The sequence below is a fragment of the Epinephelus lanceolatus genome, chromosome 18 (genome assembly GCF_041903045.1).
Source record: "Epinephelus lanceolatus isolate andai-2023 chromosome 18, ASM4190304v1, whole genome shotgun sequence".
Classification (NCBI taxonomy): domain Eukaryota; kingdom Metazoa; phylum Chordata; class Actinopteri; order Perciformes; family Serranidae; genus Epinephelus; species Epinephelus lanceolatus.
The window spans coordinates 27,842,226-27,856,180 of NC_135751.1; the positions used below are offsets into that span (position 1 = coordinate 27,842,226).

The following is a 13,955-nucleotide window of genomic DNA, read 5'->3' on the forward strand; positions in this document are numbered from 1 at the left end:
AAGGATGTTTTCAATCTTGACTAAAAACACATTGTGTTCATACAACTTTGAAAAGTTTGCGCATTTCAATGTTTCTGATGGGTTGGTTTATTTATCTAGGCTTGGTTGAGATGGGGTGTGTATAGTTAATGTCTAAGACTGTTGTGTCTTTATATTAATGGTTATAAATTAGTTTGGGATGGTTGTTTAATTTTCTTTTAAATGAGACATAAATACTGAGAAATGGAAAGGATTATGATTCGTAATTTTATCAGCCTCCAACACACCTCAGCAAGAACGAGCCGATGTGAGCAGTTCCTCTCTGCGCCTCCAATGCCTGTGTGTGTTTGCTAATGTTGTTTTTCCCGCCGTGTTCCACACTAAAATCGGCCCGACATAGCTTGCAAATTCATGGTACTTGCTGATGTGGCTAGCAACTAGAAAAGGGAAGGTCTGGCACTAAGTAAGCTGAAATTTCGACGCATACTTCTTTTTGGGAGCTGTTTCATTCATTTTCAGTTGTTCGACCTTGAGCTTGGGTATGGACATGAGCTTGAACGTGCGCAGTCATGCACAGCACATCAGGTGGGGCCGTTTGGGTTGGGTTGCCAGGTACTACGACACACGAAATACCAATTTGACTCATATCACTATGAAATCAGGAGCGGGAGAAATTACCAATCAGCAACAGGGCAGGAGAAAGGGTTAAAAATCGGGAGACTCACACGTAAATCGGGAGTGTTGGCAGGTATGAAAAGTGAACACTTCTTCCTACTACTTTTAGAGCATGTCTGTTGTTTTGTTTTGTTTTTATTTTTTGTTTTGCTTGAAATAGTCACATATTACAATTACATCAAGGAGTACCACTTAAGTTTTTTCAAATAATGTAGAATGGAAACATCAAAGACACATTACAGTTTATGAACTGGTTTATTTAAAAAAAAAAAAAAGACATTTCATACATTAGTGAAGAAATTACAAATATTATTCAGCAGAGAGCTTTATATTCATGATTAAGCTTGTTATTGACTCAACATAAAACCAGAAAAAACTCTCCCAAAGGCACTAAGCTGGCCCAGGTACCATCACATTCTAAAAATATGAAATAACTATAAACTGAGGAAAATGTTTATTTTCACACAACTCTATTCTTGATGTCAAAGCCTTATAGAATTTTTGTGATATCTAACAAACTGTATTACCTTGATTTGATTTCTTTACACACCAAAGTTTAAGCAAAAAAAAAAAAAAAAGGCGTGTCCAAACGTTCTTGACTGAGGTGGCCCGAATGGAGCACTCGCTTATGCAGAGGTTGCATGAAGTAGGTAGGTGCAATCTATTGATTTAACAGCTAAACAGACTTAACCAAACACAACATGGTGGCATTTTACAAATGCAATAAGCTTCTATATTCTTCAAGTCCTCCAAAAGTAGCCACATACAAAAGAAAACAATGCACATTAAAAAATGCAAAGTACCTATTACGTTGAGAAAAAAAGTGTGTGGACAAAATTTTACTGTGCAAAACGTGCCACTCTCCTGTCAGCATACTGACCTAAAGTGATGCGCCCATACTTACCAGTGAAGACTGCCTGTGTTACAGGCCTTTGCACACCATGTTCTAATTTTTCGTCTGAAATTGTTGCACGTTTAAAAATAAATTTAAATAGATGTTTTTTCCCCCACATCTGCCAAAAGCCTTTGGAGACCTGTCTGACAGAGGCAGTGAAGAAAATGTGGTGCAACCTGTGGAACACATCCACAACAAGACAGAGAACAGGGCGCACAATCTCATAACTCATCCTACTTTCAACAGGCCACATAGTAATATTCAGGTGGATGATGATGACGAAAAGGAGGGTGAAGATCACACGCAAAAAAAAAAAAAAGAGCGACAGGAGACAGAGAGGGAGGACAGCTCGACCTCCAGTGGAGAGAAGCAAGGGAGGAAATGTGTCTTCTCAACCAGTGAAACAATAACACCTCAGTCTCAGCAGGGTGTCTACAGATACAACCAAGTTAAAGTTAATACATTTAAAGGCCTTTTTACCACCACCTTATATGAAATTTAAGACCAAACCTGCAAGTAAACACACTGTCAGTTCAAAATGAACAGTAAGGAAAAATGGGTGAGTTGAAGTTTAATGTGTTTAACGTAAAAAGAAAACTAAATCTCATCACCATCATAAATGCGATTATTTTATTATTATTGTAATTCTTTGGTCTGTCCCATGATTGTAAACAGTCACTGGGTCTGTCAGGCTGGAGGAATTTTTACAGTAATATGACCGAAAATATTTAAGACAATTTGAGGCTTTTTAAGGCCTCATTAAGAGAACTTAGTTTCAGACTTTAAGAACCTGTAGACACCCTGCTCAGTGTGCAAGGTTTCTGTAGCTAATGATTTTTATCAGAGAACATTAAAAAAATGCAAACTTGGTGTGCAAAGGCCTTGACTCGTGGAAAGCATTAAATCAGTTACATTTGAGGTTATCTGCTCCAAAAAATATGCAGAGAAGCTGATTACATTAAGCACTGGTGGAAAGAAATGTGTTGCACACTAAAGTATCAACCATGATTTATTAGACCTTTCTCTTTGTTTCTCAAAAGACCTCTTGGGGACAGACGGCGAGATCTGATTTAGTGTGCACACAAAACACAGGTCGACGGAAATTAAAATTACAGCAGTGGTACTTACAGCTTTAACTAACCTGTTACTGGTAGGGATTCTCCTTCATGTAAGTAGTTAAATTCAAATGATCAAGTGAGGGCAGCTGATGGAACAAACAGGATTAAGTGGTAAAGCCATTTTACAAGCATACGAAAAGTCATGTGTTCATCACAAACCTCCCAACAAACATTTAATGTGCATATGGCTGTATGTGACAGGCTGTTAATGATGTCTGTGATACAGTATTTGACCACATCATACATATTTCAGACAGTAAACTGCTGTGGACTGTAGAACTGGTTAGCTCCTAAAGGAATACAGTTTCATTTAAAAGCTCCATACTTTGAGTATGAAGTTATTCAATGAAAACCGAGCTTCCTGATGCTCTCACCGACCAAGAATGGAGGATACAGGTTCAATGACACATTAAGAGCTTAACAGTAAAGAACATAACTCACATGAGCTAACATGCCTGAAGGAAATGGTGCCTAAACGCAACAACACAAACAAGGGCCTTCACCAAACTTGCTGCAAGTTTGGGGACATTGAGATCCAACAGCGTGTAAGCTGTGAGGGCCCCTGGTAATGAATGAGAAGACAGAAAATGGTGAGACTTGCCTCAGGCTGAAACAGGGCTACACTGAGACAGGGCCTCAGCCAGTCCCCCATGGCATCGCTACAGGGAGAAGAGAAATCTGGGTTTTAGCACTACAGCCAGCAGCAACCCGGAAGTTATGCAGCTGTACAGTGCACTCGCCATGTACAGAGCATCCATTTTTAAAAATATATACATATACACCTCTTACAGCCAACATTTTTCAATTCAATCTCAACAAAAAACTAAAAGTACAGATAGTCATTTCTGTTATTATTCATCTTAAAGACAATAAAAGCACAATCATGTTTACAACTGGGTACAAACCTGCTGTGACGTCTCTTTTCCCACTAACGTCCCGCAAAGAAGAGTCTTAAATTTTTGCCACATTTTATTACAATACAGTTTTACAACAATACATATAGCATTTCATTTAGTACTTCCACTATTTAAGGTTATGGGAGTATTCCCTCAGTAAAACTATGAACATAAAACAGAAAGGATGCATCAACACTTATTTGAAGCCCTCACCAAACAAAGTTGGGGACACAAAGTCCAACAGCACTACGTGCTGTGAAGGCCTCACTCTTTAGCGTAAAACAGAAATGTATTTACATAAAACTTGCCTTGATAAAGGGTGGGTACTGCCCATGTAACTCCAGCGCCTTCACAACACTACGAACCATATCTACTACACTTCTATACACCTGAATGAAACATGAGAAGGAAAAAAAGCCACAGAACAGAGATGGTTTGAAACAGTTCATAGTCGTGGTTAGGTACAGTGTAAATATTTCCCATGTGATGCTTTAATAGCTCTTTTGTTTGCTGTTTATTCAGTGTCTCTTCCTCATAGCTCAGTAGTAGAATAAACAGTACGTCGTGGTACTACAATACCAATACTGGTTTGTCTACTAGCAGCTGAGGACATTAGAAAAGGGTTGAGTGTCCAAACCTATTGAAGAGAGGAGGGCAGGCTTCAGTAGCGGGCTCCAGGAGACATGACGGGGGGTCTCATACCCATGGGTGGCCGTGGAGGGGCTCCCTGGTACCCTGGGGGAACCACAGGAGGGGCCTGTCCATATGGAGGCATCCCTCCTGGCATGTAGCCTGGCATCCCCTGAGGTGGGCCACCATACTGGCCTGCAACAACACAGGTTTGTTGGCTTTTTATTTAAAAATCAGTAGTAAACAAAAATCATATCGATACCATTAGCATACCGTTAGCATGGCTGTGGACTACTTATGCTGCATTCATGTCATATGGGATAGAGTCCAGATATCAAAATGATATTCCCATGTTCATAACTTGGGTATGTTAATGTCATCAAGAGAGTTGTACGATTACAGAACTGGATGTCTAAAAATAAAGCACAGTGCATTGAATATTTAATGTATCAATTAAATTAACGTTTAATTACACTGAACAACAGACTTTGGCTGAGGTGAGCTGTCCACATTTGTTCTCCAGTCATGATTACAACTTTGATGTTGACATGATCACTATCTACAAGTTGAAAACCCATAACTACAATATGACATGAATGCAGCATTAAAGGAATACGTCATCCATAAAATGACCATCTGCATATCAATTACTCACCGTGTGTTATGATAAATTTGTAAAGAAAACTTATTTTTCTTGATGAATTGGAATAAAAGAGGTCCACATTTAACAGCAAAACTACATAAAAACATCCATTTACAAACTCACATAGTTTAAGCAGTGAAACCCAAGCCTCATTTATCCAGTCGTATGCTCAGCACTTGTTAAAAGCATACATTTTCACTAAAACATCACAATTTCAAACCAGTCAATGCAAACAGTCTCCTGGGCACACAGGTGCATTTGAACTCTGCTTAAGCAGAACTTCTACGCATGCGCACGCCCAGGCACGCCAATGTTATGTCGAAGTGTTTTATATTGACATATTTTAGCAAAAACGCAGCTGTTTTGGAAGAATTGAACTGGATAAACTAGACTAGTTTTGCTATTGTTGAACGCGGACCCTGTTTACTTGAAGGCTCTGGAACAGTCTGCCTGAGTAAATCAGGTTGGCCGAGTTGCGACCTCTTTTAAGTCCCTTCTTAAAACATACTTTGATCAGAGATCCTTTCCTGATTTTACTTGAGTTTTCAGTTCATTCAAACTGTCTTTTATTTCCTCAGTTTTCATACACTAAAGTGTTTTATCAGATCTTTTAAAAGCTGTTGTTTTAATGTCTTGTCTGTTTTAATTACTGACATCTAAAGCACTTTGTAACACTGTTTTGAAAAGCGCTTTATAAATAAAGATTATTATTATTACAACATGCGGTAATTGATGTATGAATGGTCATTTTGCTGATGAAGTATTGCCTCAGGCTAAATGTTAACAGATGCATGCTAACATGCTCACAATAACAATGCTAGCATGCTAATGCTATGCAGATATGTTTACCATGTTTACCGTCTTAGTTTAGCATGTTAACGTGCTAATATTTGCTAATTAACATTAAACACAAAGTGCATCTGAGGCTGATGAGAATGCCAGATTTGGAGGTGCTGTAAGTGGTCATCAACCAAAGTATTGGACAATTGACTTTGAGACTTTGACCCAATGGTGGCACTATAGGAAGTCATTATGATTTATTCTCTGGGGACAATAAATTTAATGTAAAATGTCTGTTGCCAATCCATCCAATAGAATAGTTGAGATATTTCAGTCACAACCAAAGTGGTGAATGACCAACCAACAGACTGACGCTGCCATCCCCAGAGCCGTGCTGCTAGTACGGCTAAAAATGCTGTCATTCAGTACTGCACAGTGAGTTAAAGGACAACTTCGGTATTTTTCAACCTGGGCTCTATTTCCCCATGTGTATGTGTGCGTATGATTCATGGGTACCACTCGTTCTAAAATTGGTTCAGTATTGAGCTGCGAAACTAGCTAAAATGGTAATGGGGGCAAATGCGTCCCGTATAAAAGTGCTTTTTTTCGCCACTGACCGGTTCAGATCGCCAGTGCTATCTCTGTAAATAGCATATGGTAGCGGCCCTGGGGCAGTGGTGACTGTGAATGAGTGGAGTCAGCTGTCAGTCAGTGTTGGAGCAGAAAGGTGGAAGTTGTCCCCGCTTGGTAATGTAAATGAGTATGTGTGTGTGAAGTGTGTGTTACGCTAGAAGAGTCAGAGGACGGAGTCTTTTACGTGCTACCCCCTGGAGTGTTACCGGAGTTTTTGGAGCGCTCAAATAAACAGGCCTTTTTCCCGAACGCAAGAACAGGATGTCGCGCAACACCCCATACAGCTTTCATAGGCTGCCTTTGTCGGACGGCGAGATGCTGAAGTTGTGGCTAGTTGTGCTACAAATGGATGCTAACACTCCTGTCCAGACACTGTGCCTTGCAGACCATCGGGTCTGCAGTGCTCACTTCTCCCAAGATGACTACTGCCAGCCGAAGAAGAGAAGACATCCATCCCGAAACAACTCTTTTTCAAGAAAACGGCTGTCCCACTAGTAGAGAGAGCTACAGACACAGTGGAGCAAAGCTCGTGACATCACACAGCCCAGAGGTAAGGGAAAGGCTAAGTTAGCATGCTATTTACAGAGATAGCACTGGCGATCTGAACCCGTCAGTGGCGAAAAAACACACACTTCACACACACATACTCATTTACAACACCGAGCGGGGACACCTTCCACCTTTCTGCTCCAACACTGACTGACAGCTGACTCCACTCATTCACAGTCACCACTGCCCCAGGGCCGCTACAATATGCTATTTACAGAGATAGCACTGGCGATCTGAACCGGTCAGTGGCGAAAAAAGCACTTTTATACGGGACACATTTGCCCCCATTACCGTTCTAGCTCGTTTCGTGGCTCAATACTGAACCAATTTTAGAACAAGTGGTACCCATGAATCATACGCACACATACACATGGGGAAATAGAGCCCAGGTTGAAAAATACTGAAGTTGTCCTTTAAAGCATTTTTGTGGAAAAGGTTTAAGTGACGATTTAAATAATAATGATTCTTTAGAGAAATTCTCAGCCTTGCTAACAAAGACTAAGAATAAACAGCTTTGGTTTACAGACCATCAAAAGGCAGAAAATGTAAAGTTTTTCTGAACCAGAGGCAGACGGATTATACCAGGTATGGGATGCCTGATGCCGGGCTGCTGTGGAGCCATCATGCCCGCCATGGGACCCACTGATGGGGCAGCAGTGGCGGCCTGGCCTTGGCGGGGAATACTGCGCTGGTACCTCGGCAACTGAGCACGCAACTCTTCCTACAAGACACAGAAGCAACAAGGAATAATTTAACACTGAAACTTTGTCGCTCAAACAGGAGAAATAAACAAGAATATTAATAAATAATTTTTATTCAAGAAAAGCCATTTACTGACACTGATAACAGGAAGTGATTCTTTAGCTATGATGAACTGTTTTCCTAAAATTCTACTTACTGTAAAAACTACTAAGAGAGACAGCTGCAGCCGGACTACTTACCAGTGAGATATCCTCATCAGGGTGGATCAACTTACTGGTTGCACTGGAGGTGGTGAGGGTGGCAGGCTTACTGGTCACAGTAGAGGGAGGTTTAGAGACCGTGCTGCTGCCAGCACTGGGGCTGGCCACAGCTACGGTGGCCTGGGTGTAGGCCGGGAATGTGGGCTTTGAGGGATCAGAGGAAGTAGAGGGGGAAGGGTGGGGGGACCCTGACTGCTGACTCTGAGGGGAGAAAGAAGACAACACATTAGAGAGACTCTGTTGAGAGGCATTTGTCACAGGGGACACTTTTAGTCATACTTTGAGGTTACTCCCATTGTTGAGTTAATAATTTAGTTATGTAAAGCTTGGAATTAATGTTACTGTTTGTACAAATATTTAAGATGAATTGAACCAGACTGTTTCTGAATTTCTCTTTGTTTCTTTACAGGGTGGGTTCACTTAAATCAGAAAAACATACTTTCAAGCGGTAGAGAAACAGACTATCAAGGTGATTTACACCTATATCATTTTTCCAATGCAAAGTACAAGGGCTTAAGTTTGTTTTCAGACATGGTTGGGACTTGTGAAGACAGAAAAAACTGTAATATGGCAATATTATTTCATATTTATTTGTTTTATGTGCAATTATTTTAACTTATTTAATGTCCACGGCATATGTTGGCACTACTTGTGCGTCCGTGCATGGTTTTTTTTCTGTATGAATGAATGATATCTTATCGCCTTCATTATTTATTTATTACTTATATGAGTCCCGTTTTATTCTGTGCATTGAATTTCTTGTATTTATTTACAATGACAATAAAAGGAATTGAATTTAATGTCATTATGGATTCATGAAATAAATTTATATTGCAGTATTATAAAAAACCTGGAGTCTCATTTGTAACCATTGTGCACGCACAAAACTTGGCCTGAGAGAGGCGACCACCTCAAACTTGGCAGGAGCATGTACATTCCTTTAGGGAAACTCGGACCCAGGTGTATGAATATTTTGGAGACAGGGGAAATTAAATATGCAGATAGTGAAGTTGTGAACTGAGGCCAGATTGTCAAAATTAAATATGCGCACAGAGAGCACTGGAGACACTAAGGTGGCTGCCATGCACACTCAGCCTTCCCCAGTTACCTCACCACTGCACATTTTCACCACCTGCACATAAGTATTTATTAAATACGCAAAGAACTTAAATTTCAAATGATATCAGGCTCGGGATACCACCGATTGTCTCAATCATTTTGGCAAGTTGTGCACCAATCAGTCTGATTGCTGTGTACATATAAATGCTGCAATGACACTCAGTTGTTTCCATGATTCACCGTGAAGAAGAACTGATCAGCTGGCTCATTTCTATGCTTCAGTATTCATTAGATCCTTTGCATTGACCATTTATGGTTAGATGTGGGCGTGTACAGGGCAGGATATGAGGCTGATCCACGTATTCCAAGTTGATTTGGGATTTATAAAAAGAAATTGAGCACTGGCAGGCATACACCAATTTTATAAATCAAAATACTGTTTGGTGCACTTGACTTTCAGCTTTTGTCCACAAGTACATTTTTAGTATGGATTCTGAACTCCATTTTATAAATGAGACCCCAAATACTTTATGACAGATAACAAATACTGTTTTGTAAAGGGCACTCACTTGTATTGCCTTATCTTTGACTAATATTTATTTGTGTCTTTGTAGAAGAACACTGACTATAAATAATGTTTTATGGGGTTTTTTATGTTTGTTTGTTTGTACTAGAAAGTAAGTAGCACCCACAGGTCTTCCTTCCAGACTGCAAGTATAACCTCCACCAGTCTGAATGTCACTGCCGCTTGTACAGCTAATTATAAATTGATACCAACCTAGATGAACATGTCAAGATTTTAATTTTGGCAGCTGGACAGCATGAAGAGAGTGTTCAGAGAGATTTTAGTGAGTAAATCAAACTAAAACCCTCAAAGTCTTGGATAGTAATTACAACCTAGCCACTGTATATCAGGCTTTAACTGGGCCAATTTGTATTGTGAAGTCTAAACTGGGTCTTAATTATCACTGTAACATGTAACACCAATGTTACTGCGCACATGGGAGAGTAACCCAATAAAGTATGACTAAAGTTAAACCTCTTTCATGAAGCCTGCAAGAACAAAAATCCAAAGAGCATGCCATGTTACGTTGCCCTACAGTTCAGAAATAAGAAGCCCACTTTACAAATCTGCACCACTCTCCATTTTCTGAGTTTGCTGAGGTGATGAATCAAATGTTTCAGTAATATTCCAAAAATGCAGATTTGTAGCAAAGGCAAAAGCAAACAAAGGCATGTTGCGAGACATTGCAAAAAATTTTAAAAGTATTTTCCACCCCCACAAATGGTTGGATTTCACCATTTCTTGCTTAAAAGCTTTGGCAAATAAAACAAAATTAATCTTGCCCAGGAGACCACAGCAGGCAAACTATACGCAATCGTGTGCATGCCAATTGTAAAGCTGCAGGTTGTCAGAGTAAAGCAGGCAGACAGCTGCGTACTTGTGATGTGATAGGGAACAGAGCTTTAGGGGAGGCGGACTGAGAGTCTGCACTCGATGAGCCTGCACTTGTGCTTGCAGCGCGACTGCCCATCTGTAGCACAGGAAAAGAATAAAGGATAAAAAAATGTAAATTAAAAAAATCTTCAGTTAAAAGAAGGGTAAAGTTTCCTTTATATCAGCCTGCGTGAACACAGAGAGCTGCTCACACATCCCTTATTTCTCAGGAGAAAGTAATGTTCTGCCCTATCAGAGTGCTGAGAGAGATGAAAAGTGGTAAATGGCGTCATGAAGATTGTACCTGTCCAGCAATGGGGAAAAGAGGCTTTGTGACATCGGGCTGGGCTGAGGAGACAGTGGCAGCAGGAACAACAGGTCTAGCCAGCATGTTTGCAGCAGGGGGAACCTGAGCCATGTGTGTGATGCCTGGACGATGGCCCACCGGAGGAGGGATGCCTGACACGAGCAAAACAAATTCATTACATAAGGGAAAACAGCAACGTTACAACATATTTACAAACTTTCATTTAAAAAATGTCATTAATAATTCACATCAAGGCACTGATGTGGACTAAGTGCTTTCTGGCAGGGCATTACCTGGTGGCACACCTGGCATCATTGGAGGCATCCCTGGAGCTGGAGGCATCATCCCACCCATTGGTATCATCCTTAATACATAAGGAAAAATACCCATGTTTATTTATTTTTAAATCTATGTTCATAATACCAACACACAATGAGGAAAGGGTTCATAAGAAATGACAGTCCACTACTAATCCTAAGCATTTACCCTGGAGGCATTCCTGGCATTACAGGAGGTATTCCTGGGATCATTGGTGGCACACCTGGCATCATTGGGGGGATTCCTAAAAAAAAAGAGAATAATTGAAACTCACTAAACAGTAAAACTTATATTATGCATAACATTTCTATTTACATCAGTATTCCTATTTAAACATGGCATTAATAATACCTGAATTTAAAAATGGCTGTCTGAGCATGACTGTATTATAAAAGGCAGAGTTTTTAAATTAATTACAGTATGAAAAGGCATTTAAACCTGTCCAAGATCAAACTATGAACTGTAAAAAGAACAACCTGAAGCAGAGGAGTTAGAGAAAATTGACAGGAGATACAGCAGTGGGGTAAACCACATCAGAATCCCGTTTGAGGTTAAACACTGGACAAAAACTGAATAGAATAACTATATAATCAAACTTTGTTAACAGCATAATACCAAATACAGCATTCTTTTATCTAAATATAAAAGGAAGAAGTGTTGCTTTCAGGAGTGGCAACAGCAGTGGGAGCAGGAGACAAAAGGGAGACACCTTTACTCATTACAGAGGAGAGTGGGCTGCACAGTAAGCAGGGGTGGGAACAGGAGAGAACAAGTTAAGATGACCAAGATGAGAGTAGGACATAATAATTTGAACAGAACAGTCATGGGGAATCTCCGGTCCAGGTTGTGTGAGCAGTGCTAGCAGCCAGAGACAGTATAGCATGTACTTATGTCATGTAAGGTTTGGGCAAGAAAGAGAAGTGATGCATAACAGATATTAGGAAAATAGGCTTGATGGAAATATTAGTAAAAAGCATTTTAGAGCAGTGGTTCCCAATGCGTCCAGCCACAGGGTCCAGACTCCTCCTTGGTTAATGGTTCAAGGTCCACACAGTTTAATATAGTCAGCACCATACTTGCATTTGGCCATGTCATGGAGCTAGTTTGCTGACTCTATTAAGCAGCTTTCCGCTAGTCACTCTCTCTACAGCAGGAAACTTCAAAATGAAAGCTCTGTCTGTGCCAGAAAATTACTGTACTTAAATATAAAGTTTGATCTTTACAAACTTGACACATGTGCAAGTCACTTGTGGTCCATTCAGAATGAATCTGCAACTCACTTTTGGACTGCAACCCATCACTTGGGAACCACTGTTACAATATGGAAGGAAAGGAAAGGTAATAAAATGGCTCTGGACTAACAGTAGGGATCAAAAATGGAAGATGGCACAGTAATGGAGTACACCCAGAAGATGACAGCAATGCAAAGCTGTGAATGTCTTCATAGAAGAAGATGAAGTAGCATTCTTTTAGTTTTGCTCAGTAGTTGGCTTATTGCAGCTGCAGTAAAGTCACTGTTCCCTACCTGAGTAGCTGCCTGGTGGTATCCCTGGAGCAGCAGAGCCAGGAGGCATGCCAGGCTGGGTCATAGGGGGTATGTAGCCTGTCTGTGGCTGGCCTGCTGCAGGCTGCTGGAAGGACGGACCAGGCTCGTCATCGTCCTCGTACTCATCGGAGTCATCCTGGTTCTGCTTTTTCTTTTGGGTCTCTGAATATAGGAAATAGCATAAGTCTGTAGAACAGACTACAACACAGCAGTGCATTAAGGTATTTGGATGCAAATACCTTGATTCTTCTGTTCTAGCACTCTTCTTCTCTCTTCCATGTCTTTTTCAGGAATACCCTCCATGCCATATATCTCCAGCTCAATGTCTGTTCTTCCAGGTATAGCATTTGGGACTCCATCAATGGTCTCTTTATGCACCTAAAAGTAATACAGGGAGGTGATGCTATTTCATAGTCAAATGACTTCATTTGGTTATATGAAGGTGGTTTGCATTGGTGTCTTCCTCACCTGCATACAGTGGATTGCAAGCCCAGGGCCAGTGTACAGCTTTTTATGACAGATGTGACACTTGAAGTGTTTGGCCTTCTGATGCTGAATGAGGATCTTTTCATCGTCAAAATCTCTGTTGCAGTACCTGAGAGGAGGGGTTTAGGAACTTTCCCTGGAAAACCTCCATCACTGTAACGTAACGTACAGCTGGTTGACTGAATAACATGCTAACAACACACATGATATCAAAGACTAACATCGCCCGTGTTTAAAACTCTGTCGCTCCATTTGTAACTTCAGCAAAGCCGACTGCAACTTCAAAATTTGACATGTTAGCTACATATTATGAGCCTGCTAACATCACACTGTGATTATCATAAGAAACTCAGGTTAATTTACAGTTAGCGTTAGCTTAGTAAACAGATTATATCGCTGTCTAACAGAGGAACAGCTCATTATAAACGCAACATAACGTTATAAGACTAAATGTAAAATGTGTGAAAGGATACCAGCACCAAGGCTTCATTTGCTTTTTCTTCTTTCTTCCCATGTTTTCTGTACCGTCAGTTCGCTGCCTGCTAATCCGTCTAACAGCTAACACACCTACCAGGGCAGAGCTGAGGAAATTAAAGATGGCGGCGGGTCTCTGCTCCAGCCCCCAAACAACACACTGCGGCCTCGAGGCGCCCCCTGGCGGCCAAAATCAGCTACTGTTTCTGTATATTTATTTCTTACAAGGATGCTTTCTTTGGTGTATTTGATTTTTAAGATGGAGCGCCGGTTAAACTCCCTGCTTTCCATTAGCAGGTCCTTCTCTATTGGAAATTAATATATTAACATGATTTCACACCATATAACCCTCCAGTTTGGAACAATAGATACATATTGCTCAGCAGAAAAGTGTATTTAGAGTAATGGGGTACCAAAGGGAATGGAAATGTGTTACAGCATGAGGACTTCTGAGAGAAATTCCAACTCCAGTGTTCTGTTAAGGACTATAACAGACTGATAAAAGCCATACCAATCTCTCTGAGATCAATGGTTTAAAGAGGACATTCAGTATTCTGAGGTCTCTCC

At 40.6% G+C, this 13,955-nt stretch overlaps 1 protein-coding gene across 5 annotated transcripts; it reads right to left on the bottom strand.

Annotated features, from left to right (window-relative positions):
* Positions 1-1,825: 1,825 nt before the first annotated feature.
* znf207a (zinc finger protein 207, a) lies at positions 1,826-13,535 on the bottom strand. 5 transcript variants are annotated; one of them, XR_013488006.1, is made up of 13 exons: positions 13,388-13,535; positions 12,897-13,023; positions 12,668-12,806; positions 12,408-12,590; positions 11,051-11,126; positions 10,858-10,928; positions 10,562-10,716; positions 10,262-10,354; positions 7,740-7,961; positions 7,381-7,519; positions 4,201-4,388; positions 3,872-3,952; positions 1,826-3,326 (listed from the first exon to the last, which is right to left on the bottom strand). XR_013488006.1 is itself a non-coding variant. In XM_033645486.2 (12 exons), exons 1-11 carry the CDS (start codon positions 13,426-13,428, stop codon positions 4,225-4,227), a joined length of 1,410 nt encoding a protein of 469 aa, XP_033501377.1. In that variant the 5' UTR covers positions 13,429-13,535; the 3' UTR covers positions 3,619-3,952; positions 4,201-4,224. The 5 variants fall into 5 exon arrangements, 2 of the variants coding, with proteins under 2 accessions (XP_033501377.1, XP_033501376.1); XR_013488005.1 differs by having other exon boundaries at positions 1,826-2,753; positions 3,269-3,326; positions 3,872-4,388; XM_033645486.2 differs by lacking the exon at positions 1,826-3,326 and having other exon boundaries at positions 3,619-3,952.
* Between the last annotated feature and the right edge of the window lie 420 nt (positions 13,536-13,955).